This window comes from Octopus sinensis, linkage group LG11 (assembly GCF_006345805.1).
Source record: "Octopus sinensis linkage group LG11, ASM634580v1, whole genome shotgun sequence".
NCBI lineage: Eukaryota > Metazoa > Mollusca > Cephalopoda > Octopoda > Octopodidae > Octopus > Octopus sinensis.
This window is the reverse complement of record NC_043007.1, coordinates 61,705,069-61,717,054: the sequence shown is the minus strand read 5'-3', so window position 1 is coordinate 61,717,054 and position 11,986 is coordinate 61,705,069. Positions and strand designations below refer to the sequence as shown.

At 36.4% G+C, this 11,986-nt stretch overlaps 1 protein-coding gene across 6 annotated transcripts in view; it reads right to left on the bottom strand.

Moving 5' to 3' along the window:
• Positions 1 to 11,986, bottom strand: part of LOC115217500 — a 98,711-nt gene that overhangs the window by 68,879 nt on the left and 17,846 nt on the right. For all 6 annotated transcript variants that reach the window (XM_036507567.1, XM_036507564.1, XM_036507566.1 and 3 more), the window contains one exon: positions 6,145 to 6,223. In XM_036507567.1, coding sequence (XP_036363460.1) covers positions 6,145 to 6,223 — 79 coding nt within the window. The remainder of the gene's footprint in view (positions 1 to 6,144; positions 6,224 to 11,986) is intronic.

The window sequence follows — 11,986 nt, the reverse complement described above, 5'->3', positions numbered from 1 at the left end:
TACACATCTTCAATAACATCATCATCATTTAACATCCATTTCCAATACTTGTATGAGTTGGATAGTTTGACAGAATCCAAGAGATCAGAGGACTGTGTCATGCTTGAAGATCTACTTTTATAGTGTTTCTGCTGCTAGATGCTCTTTCTAATGCCAGCCATTTTACAGAGTGTACTGTGTATTTTTCTTGAGGCACCAGCACTTGTGAGGTTGCCATATAAATTGCAAAACTAAAATCCATATCAACTAAATAGTAAAGAGTGAAGCAGTTTTATGTTGGGTGATGAAAGGTTAGCATATGAAGGAAAAGGTTTCTTGCTGTAGAGGAATATTTTATACATATTATACTCTGTCATATTAAATAAGGTAAAACATGTAGATAATGTAGTTCAATTAAAGTTGACTTGGAGTTAACTAGCAACAACAACATCATGATTAACCAAAAAGCAACTGAGAACAGTTGTTATATATTCAAACATTTCACATGCAGCTTGCTGTTTTAGCTTGTGTATTTAACTCTTGAGTTCTCACATGATGTAGTTCAGTCATCTTAACCCTTTTGTTACGATATTTATTTTGAGATGCTCTGCATTTCTTCCAATTATTTTAAATATAACATAGAATTTAGTAAAATAATATCGTTATCATTGAGCTAGTGTTAGGAACATAAATTGTGACTAAGATTTGGTGGAAGATTTGAATTCAAAACTTATGAAAACAAGCCATTTATACTACAGAGCCAGAGCCAGTTTCAGCTGGGTTTGTAACAAAAGGGTTAATCATTATCATTTTAATATTTACTTTTCTATGCACACATAGGCCGGCAGAATCCACAGAGGCAGACTTTCAATAGCTGAATGCCCTTCTAGTCACTAATTCTTACTTGTTTCCAGTAGGTGATATTTCATCATGGCAAAAGATTAGAAATCAAAGGACATTGCTTGCTTGTATGATGACGAAGATGCTCACTTTCAGCCATCATGCAATGTAAAACCAAGACACAAACACACACATGCACATACATACAAATGAAAAGGTTAAATGAAAGTGGTCACACACTAGAAAAAAAACCTCTACCCAAAAATAGTTAGTAACATCTTGATAAAAGATTTCATAACATTTTTTTTTAACAATAATTTTTAAAAAATCACCTTTACACTTCACCTTTACACTTCAAAACTGTATTAAGTAATTCTCATAGACTTATATATATATATATATATGAAATATTATTAAGTAAGAAAATAGAGAGATTTAATGGATATAAATTAAATTATCTATTGCCAACAATTGTTTCAATTTACACTCAATACAAATTACAAAACATAGAATAAAATAAGTTTACATTTTGAAGATTTAGAGCAAAATATCTTCAGGGTAAAAGGACATTAAGGAAGCAACATGTTGAATGGTTGAGATACTCCAGCAGACTAAGTAGATGTTATTTGTGTGAGTGTATAGATAATTTTATTTAACTATAATAATAATAAAATAAAGTATATAAAAAATATTAAAATATAAAAATTAAAATAAGTATAAGTAAATAGTGAATATTAATAAAAATATTCAAAGATAGAGAGCTTCTTTCAGTTTCCATGCACCAAAGCCACTCACAAAGCTTTGGTTGGGCCAGGAATATAGTAAAAGACACTGACTCAAAGTACCATGAAGTGGGATTGAATTCAAAACCAAGTGGTTGGAAAGCAAACTTCTTAACCATGCAACCATTGTGACACTTATAGTTATTCCTGCATGACACTGCTTAAAATCACAATATGATTGTATTCTGATTTTTTAAAATTCATTCTATAGGTCATCTGGTTGACTTAAAAAAGGGTAAAGACCCCCTTCAGTCATGAATGACCATAGCATTATACCTAGAAAATTCCCCTTAGAGGTACAAGTCTGGGCAAGATTGTTCTATGGTTCTATGGAAGACCAGCAGTTGCCCATGTATACCAGCCTCTCCTCTCCACACCACCGATGTTATCCAAGGAAAGGCAAAGGCTGATACAGCTTGGCACCAGTGACATCACAACTTATTTATACATCTGAGTGAACTGGAGCAACCTGAAATAAAGTGTCTTGCTCAAGAACACAACACACAGCCTAATCCAGGAATCAAACTCACTACTTCATAGTTGTGAGCCTGACATTCTAACTGGTTGACATATAACAATGATAATCGATGCATAAATTTTGCCTGAGTCAAGTAACAAAAGCAACATTTACAGTACAGAAGCAGACCATCACCATTAGATATTTTGCAAGGAGTCTTCATAACTCCTACAGTACAGATGACAAACATGTCTTGTGTATAGTATTTCCCGAGACAACGTAGTAGCAGTTTACTTGGCAGAATCCCACAAGACTCTAACCACTGAGTTGGTGGTGCCCATAACATTATTCACTGTCTTTCCAATAACTTCGACCACCTTCTTTAATTCAATATATTTATCATGTCATCAAATTGCATCTAGTAGTGAGACTCTAGTTCAGGAGTTCTGGAGTTGTGGGGAGTGTGAAGTCACCCCTAAATCACCATTACTTCCAGGTCAATTCGGATTCAGAACAACAGTACTTGTCAGGGTTCCATCTATGAGTTAAATAGATTTTTGTACAGGTAGATTGAGCTTCTTAGCTGTGGTTACAGAAATCAATGTAGGAAAAGGAAAACTCCAAAATTTAATACCCTCTTCCAACATGCCCTAAGCCAGAATGGATGAGTATGGCTGATGAAGCTAATATGAGGTATGTCCATTAACATAGATTCATGCTATAGAGGCAACTATCTCATGTTAATGTGCATTCTTATTTCTTTACTGCCCACAAGGGACTACACACAGAAGGGACAAACAAGGACAGGCAAACGGATTAAGTCGATTATACATCGACCCCAGTGCGTAACTGGAACTTAATTTTATCGGCCTCGAAAGGATGAAAGGCAAAATTGACCTCGGCGGAATTTGAACTCAGAACGTAGCAGCAGATAAAATACTGCTAAGCATTTCGCCCAGTGTGCTATCATTTCTGCCAGCTCGCCGCCTTAATGCACATTCTGCTGCAGGCAGAGAAAGCAGAAATGATGGTCTCTATCACCTTTGCATACATTTATAAAATCAAAATTTAAAAAAAAAAAACAGAGCATGACTCCTGATTTTTGAAAACTTTTCCATGCTTAGAATTGTTGAAGCATCAAATAAACTACTCTTGACAGCAGCTACCTGGGAAGACACTTTAAAAACTCCATGTTTCCTGAACTTCGCCAACCCTACTCTTGATATGCCTATGCACCCTATCCTCTTCATAACTCTTTTATTACTCCCTTTTCTGTATTCTTGTGTTTTATTTTGTGTACTATGCATGTACTTTTGGCTATCATTGTTATCTTTCTTTATTTGGCTTAATACCGCTTTCTTTCCCCTCTTTTTACCCTTTTCTGATGAGCTGTAGCACACCCGAGCACTATACAATAAGTTCACTTTTATTATTAATATCTTTTTACACATACATGGTAAGCAATGTGGTATGAGAAAGGCACACATATCACAGATTCTTGTCACCTTCTATGAGGCTAAGACCTGTTAGCAATCAGAAGTTCATTGAAAATAACCAAAGCAGTAAATAAGAGAAATATAAGCAAGACTACGGCTAGTTTATGTTACTCAGCACAAGCTGCTTTATACAACACTCACCAGTTTTGTTGTACAGCTGCAGTTTTCTGCAGTGAATTCTGAAACCCTGTGGGTTACTACTTACAAAAAGAACTAGGTCATTGGACATTGTGTGGTGCCAGTGTACTGGTAATCCACAATTCTCTTTCTCCTATGTCTAAATTATAAAGACAGCTCAGTTTTTAACTCATGCCCTTATAATTTGTAAAAAGTTCTATGAGGTCACTTATAAAATAAATAAAATGACATTGGTTGTTATCATACGCCAACAAGTCTTTAGATGCTTTCAATTTATTCTTTCATTTTAGTTTATTTCACCAACAAATAACTAATATATAAAAAAATTATATTTCTTCCAATCATTACATTTAAACTAACCATATCCAACCAAAATAACCAACACATTTTATGTTCAAACCAATCAGATCAGGCCTCTCTCAGTATTATTCTAAAAATTAACAATCATGCCATTGAAATCTCAAAGCTACAAGGTAATGCAGGATTAATTCAAATAAATGTGAATAAATAAGCATTACATTTGACAGAAAAATCCGAATGCTAAAGGGTTAAGATTAAGTTTAGGGTTTGGGTTACTTATTAAGGTTACAAGCTAGGATTAAAATTGTTGCTTTAGATTTAGGGCTGAGAGGTCAAGATTTGGAAATAAGGCTAGAATTTCATTCATAAAATAATTTCATTTGTAAGGCCTTTAGAAATATCATCATTGTTATAAAATATGATAACAATATTCATCCAGATGACTTTAGTATATGTTATAACGATATATCTTTTACAACTTTCACTTGTTTCAATTATTTGACTGTGGCCAAGCTGGAGCACTGCCTTGAAGAATTTTTTGTTGAATGTATCAACCCTAGTTCTTATTTTTTTTAAAGTCCAGTATTTATTTTTATTGGTGTCTTTTGCCAAACTGCTAAGTTACAGGGATGTAAACACACTAGCACTAGTTGTCAAGTGGTGGGGTGAGAGGCAAACACAAACACACACACATATAGACATATATACAACGGCTTTCTTTCAGCTTTCATCTACCAAATCCACTTAGGTCACTTTGGTCAGCCCAAGGCTATAGTAGAAAACACTTTCCCAATGTGTTATGTAGTGGGACTGAACCCCAAACCATGTGGTTAGGAAGCAAGCATTTTACCACACAGCCACACCTGTGCCTGACAGAAAACTATTAGACTTCCCCATTGATAAAATACATCATAATTAGATTAAATTAAATCAATAGTTATGTAAAATGGAATAAATAATGCAAATACTCAGAAGATAAATGTTACCTATATCTACTCAGTAATAGCCTAATCCCTAATATATCAGACCTTTAAACATCTGAATATCATTTGGTAATGTTAATTCTGACCACTGTCTTCAGACACAAGTCACATGGGAAAGGGTTCTAACTCATCTGTTATTTGTAAACTGTTTGCCATCTAAAACCCAAAAGACTTTTATCAACTTCATTTCTTTTTAGAGTAAACTTAAGTCTCCATCAAGGAAACAGTTTTAATTCCCATGACTAATTTTATTTCACTTACATTCCCATGGCCACAGAAGAAAGTATTTAAGATACAAACCCACGTTCCCAATTTTATATATAAATCTAAAGTGTGCTTGTGAAAAAAAAAGGACAAACAGGAGGTGCAGGAGTGGTTGTGTGTAATGAAGCATGCTTCCCAATCATGTGGTTCTGAGTTCAGTTCTACTGCATGGCACTTTAGGCAAGTGTCTTCTACTATAACCTGAAGCCAACCAAAAGCCTTGTGAGTGAATCTGGTAGACAGAAACTGAAAAGAAACCCATCGTATATATATGTGTGTCTGTGAATGTGTGTGTATGTGTGTGTGTGTGTTTGTGTGCGCACATGTGCATATGTGTTTGTGTGCATGTCTATGTGTGTGTCTATGTTTGTTTGCCACCACCACTTAACAACCAGTGTTGGTGTGTTTATGTCTCTGTAACCTAGCAGTTTGGCAAAATAGACCAATAGAATAAGTACCAGGCTTAAAAAATAAAAGAACTGTGGTCAATTCATGTGACTAAAATTCTTCAAGGTGGTGCCCCAGCATGGCCACAGTATGATGACTGAAACAAATAAAAGAATAAAAGAATTTTTAAAATAGCCATAAATATAGTCCCTATTATAAGAAATTTTATCACCAAAGACTCGGTCTCTGGTGTTTCTTTAACACCATTCCTAACAATAGCATATGATAATTCACCACCCAGCTCTTACTTTAACTGAAAGATAAAAAACAAAAAAGAAAATGTAATTTAAATGCAAGAATAGACAGAATTGAAAGTGGATGATTTCCTACAATAATTATATTAAAATCAAGCTGCCATTCTTGCTTCTATTGTACATTATGTATTTATATGATTAAAAAAAAAAAAAAGAAACACTTAATTAAATTAGTAGTTGAATAAAATTGGTAAATATAGTTACAGAGATGGGTCGGGTGTATCACCTGGAGATTCATCAACAGTTTTGTCTTCACTTATTCTTTGAACAACATCAATAGGTTCTGTAAAAGTCAACAAAGTATTTCTGCTTTTAACACATTTTTATGTTATTGCTTGATAACTTACTTAATCTACTACAGTAATAATCATTAAGTGGCTGAACATAGACATCACTGTGTGGTTGGTGAAGTTCCAGGTTCAGTCCCACTGTGTGGAACTTTGGGCAGTGGCTTCTACAGCAGCCCCAAACCAACCAAAGCTTTGTGAGTGGATCTGGTTGATAGAAACTGAAAGAAATCAGTTATATATATAAACATATATCATATATATATATATATATATATACACACACACACACACACACACATACACACACACACACACACATACATACATACATATATATGTATGTGTGTATATATATATATATATATATATATATATATATATATACACACACACACATATATATTTAGATATCATCATCATCATTTAACATCCACCTTCCATGCTGCCATGGGTGGGATGGTTTGACAGGGGCCGGCCAGGCAGAAGCCTGCACCAGACTTCTGTGACTGTTTTGGCAGGATTTTTACAGTTGGATGCCCTTCTTAACACCAACCACCCAGTAGAGTGGACTCAGAGCTTTTGACATGGCAGAAGCACAGGCGAGGTCAGTTTTGGCAAGATTTTTACAGCTGGATACCCTTCCAAATGCCAACCACTTTACAGTGTGCACTGGGTGCTTTTAAGTGGCACCTGCACTGACAGGGTCACCAAGTAACTTGCAAAACAAAAATCTTTTGAGAGGAGAGGGAGCATTAGAGGAGGTAATCTTGTGTAAGGTGAAAGGTTATAGTGAGACCGAAACAGATATCTTGCTGTAGAGGAGGTACAAGGTTACTTGGCTGTTGGGTGGGGGAGATCAGGAATAAGGACAGAAACAGGTGTTCTGCCACAAAGGAGATACATGGTTACCAAACCTGAGGTAGGTGCTGGAGAAGGAGAGGCAGAGTGGGAGACATCAGGATAGAGATGATGGCAAAGTGGTGGGCATACTCACAAGGGACGGAAATTAAAATATAAATGGGATGGTCGAGTAAAGGCAGAGAGAGATACAGAAGGTGGCAAGTGCCAGGGCATACCCTTGAGGTTTGAAGGTCATAATATAAGTGGCAGGATATTGCCAAAGAAGCATGATTAGAGAGTGGGGAGGGGAAGTGAGTGGTGAAAAACTGGGTATATAGAGTGGGAGAGCTACTGGATATATACATACATATATACATTTATATATATATATATATATATATATATATATATATATATATATATGTATGTAAATAGGAGTTGCTGTGTGGTAAGTAGCTTGCTTACCAACCACATGGTTCCAGGTTCATTCCCACAGCATGTCACCTTGGGCAAGTGTCTTCTACTATAGCCTTGGGCCGACCAAAGTCTTGTGAGTGGATTTGGTAGACGGAAACTGAAAGAAGCTCATCGTATATATGTATATATATATGTATGTGTGTGTATATGTTTGTGTGTCTGTGTTTGTCCCCCCAACATCACTTGACAACCGATGCTGGTGTGTTCACGCCCCCATAACTTAGCAGTTCGGCAAAAGAGACCAATAGAATAAGTACTAGGCTTACAAAGAATAAGTCCTGGGGTTAATTTGCTTGATTAAAGGCGGTGCTCCAGCATGGCCACAGCCAAATGACTGAAACAAGTAAAGGACTAAAAGAGAGAGTGAGAGAGAGAAATTCCAAATTGGTGAATGGAGTTGATAAAATCCAGGCTACATATGCTTCATAACTAGCAAAATCTCAGAAGTAGTAATTATCCAAACAAGAAGTAATCCACTAGCTACTCATTGGGCCAAAGATACTTTAATCAAAAGAAGTTTACATTGTCATCAAGGGATCCCATGTTGACTCACAAAATGTGCAATCAAAAACACATGGAAGGCATAGAAAGCATAGAAACTGAAAAGGAAAAGGAAGTATATAAGTGAAAAAGTAATAAATGGGTAAATGTCTAAACTTGTTAGGGAAAAGGATAAGAATATGAAAAGGAAATGGAGAGGAGGATGTGTAGGGGGAAATTTGGTATTATTGAAGCTAGCTAGGGGAATGTCTTTGTAAATTTAGGCTGAAGTCATTTACAGGTTTACTGCAGAATAAATAAGTGAATTTAGTGTTGCACCCTGCAAATACATTTATATAGATTCAAAGAGAAAGAAGATGTAGGAGTGGTGTCAATTAATTGTTCCTCTATGGACCAGAAACATTATCTCTCACCTCCCTCTGCTTCCCCTACTCCTAACACACACACACACACACACATACTATTAATACATATATATGTATCTGCATGTGTATGTGTGTTTCATCTTCATGTTTCCTTTACTGGTTGTTAACAATAGCAGCACTAGCTGTGTCATTTTCTTGCAATCCACCACAATAGCATGTCTGGGCTGTTTGTTGTTTGACATACCAAGAGACTTTGAAATGAGTGGAGGCTAGCAACAGGAAAGGCATTTAGTGATAGAAAACTCTGCCTCAACATCCTTTTTTTTAAGCTATGGAAGCATGGAAAAGTAGACACTAAAATGACGACGACAACAATGACAACGAGGATAATGATGACAATGACAATGACAACAACGATAACAATGACAACGATGATTATGATATGGTGTTTAAGATGAGTTATTATTGTCTGGATAATTTTCTATATTTTCATCCTGAGCTTTGATGGTCCAACCTGTCTGCTTCTATGGGAGGAACTTGTAGGAGATCCTAAGAGTAATGTCATATGAATTTTAGTTCTTTGCAGAGCTAGACAACCAATAAGGGCAAAGTAGTGAGGATTCTAGCAAAGACCAAAGAATGTCTATGTTTATGAGGCATTTTAAGGCCAAGAGCTAAATTCAAGTTTCATGTCATAAAATGGATGAAATTTACATCTCTTCTTCATATTTTTTACATCTCTTCTTAATATTCTTAATAATATTCATACAATATTCTGTTCCATCATCTAAATAACAAAGGCATGTTACTGTTGTTGTTCTTAAGTTCCATCCATGACTATCTTTTCAGACATTATATCTTAAACTACATTATCCAAAGCATTCTACTTCTTTTATTTTAAAGATCATAAGGTGTGATTTGAGAGAGATTTGGCTCCTATTTCTTGGAAGAAGAATGACCAACCACATAGAGATTGCCTCACTGTTTGAACTCAGTCTTGTACAATGATGTGGTGAAAGTATAGATGAGGATTAGAACTAGAGTCCAGATTTTTGCTAGAATACAATACAAAAGTCTATAGTGTGTTTGGATTCATAGTTGCATGGCTCTGGTTAGAGCATCAGGCTCACAATCATGAGGTAGTGAGTTCAATTCCCAGACCAGGATATGTGTTGTGTTCTTGAGCAAGACACTTTATTTCACATTGCACCAGTCCACTCAGCTGTAGAAATGAGTTGCGCCATACTGATACCAAGCTGTATTGACCCTTGCCTTTCCCTTGGATAACACAGGTGGCATGGAGAGGGAAAGCTGGTATGCATGGGCGACTGCTGGTCTTCCATAAAAAAAAACCTTGTCCAGACTTGTGACTCAGAGTGTAATTTTCTCAGGGCAATCCCATGGTCATTCATGACCAATGGGGGTCTTTATCCTATATTGTCTCAGATATTTTTTTTTTCAAAGAAATTCAAAAGAGAATGTAATCAATAACAAAGAAGAAAACTGAAACTTAGTACAATGACTAAAAAGGAGGAATGCCTAAATTTTGTCTGCCCTCTGTTCTCACCATTGACTTTTTGACAGTCCAATATAACCTAAAATTATTAGAGGATCATGGCCCAATACTGTTGATCATATGTCTCTTTGAACCAGATGAGCAAGGACTAAACGACAACTATAACTCTTTTTACTATAGGCATAAGGTCTGATATATTTGTGGTGGGATGCCAGTTGATTACATTGACCCCAGTGCTCAACTGAGACTTTTATAAACCCCAAAAAGATGAAAGGCAAAATCAACCTTGGTGGGATTTGAACTCAGAACACTAAAGCCATAAGAAATGCTGCAATACATTTTATCTGGTATGCTAACAATTCTGCCAGCTCAACATCTTCACAACAACAATAACACTACCACCAATAGCACAAAGAACAACAACACTAACAACACAAAGAAAATAAAAACAAGGCCAACAGCACTAACAAAAGACTACTCTGACAGCATATACAACAATAACAAAAACAATGATAATAACTAACATGAACAGCATAAACAACAACAACACCAAAGAATAACAACACTAAAACCAGCATTACCTCTCTTTGCCACTCTCCACACATCCTCCCTGCATTAAGAGGAGCAAGAAAAGAAAAGACCACCCAGTTTAGGTAAGAGAAAGATAAACATTCAATTGAAATATCAAACAAGCAAACATTAGCCATTGTTGATATTTACTATCCTGGAATATACAAACAACATATTCAATTCAAAACCAGATTTTAGCTAGTATACTAACTTTTCTCAATAATACACCCAGTTTTTACCCCATGCACACATCTGAATGTACTCCAACCCAATGAATGGATTCCCTATATGATCGGTCCGCCTGCTAGAAATAGCAGTTAAAATTCCTTAAATCACTCCCTATTGCCTTAGAAAAGGTGAACCAAATTCGACAACTGGTACCCATGCCAACCTCCCTTCATTGGACACTAAACTCTGCTTGCAAAGACCTGTTGGGGCAAATGAAATCGAAATTGAACCAAATTCGATGACTGGCACCCGTGCCAGTGGAGCACTAACAGCTCCATCCAAGTGGGATCACAGCCAGAGCAGCTGTCTGGCTTCTGTGCCGGAAGGCATGTAAAATGCACCATTTGAGCGTGATCATTACCAGCGTCGCCATACTGGCACATGAACAAAACATTTGAGCGAAGTCGTTGCCAGTGCCGCTGGACTGACTCCTGTGCAGGTGGCACATAAAAAACACCATTTTTTAGCATGGCCATTGCCAGTACCACCAGACTGGCCCTCGTGCTGGTGGCATGTAAAAGTACCCACTACACTCTTGGAGTGGTTGGCGTTAGGAAGGGCATCCAGCTGTAGAAACTCTGCTAGATCAGATTGGAGCCTGGTGCAGCCATCTGGTTTGCCAGTCCTCAGTCAAATTGTCCAACCCATACTAGCATGGAAAGCGGACATTAAACGATGATGATGATGATGATGATGATGATAGTATGGACCCAGGTGAAATGCTTGATTGGAAGTGACCCAGGTCTATACAACAATAACAACCTGAATGTATTAGAAGTTGTTGATGGATGGTTCCAGTCAGTTCATTATTTTTGTTTATTAGTTACTCTGAGGAAGAGAAATGTCTGTAGCATACACAGGCCTCACTCAGGATCTGCTCTGCCAGACAGGTGATATCGATGTGATCAGGGTTCAATTTTTGAAAAATACAGTGTGCCTCTCATCCAACAGATGCTATGAAATCAGAGTTAAGTACTGACTGTCAAGCTTTTATCATATCTTCAAAGATATTAATTTTGTGTAAATTAATCACTGCTTAACCCTGTAGCTTTTAAACCAGCAATATTTGGCCCAAATATACTACTTGTTTTATGTTCAAACTGGCCAGATCTGGCCTCTCATACATACCCTGCTATGTCATTCTAAAAATAAACAATCTTTAAGCTACAGGATAATACATGACTAATTTTTTAAAATGTGAATACATAAGCATTATATTTGACAGAATAATCTGAATGCTAAAGGGATGATGACGGCAT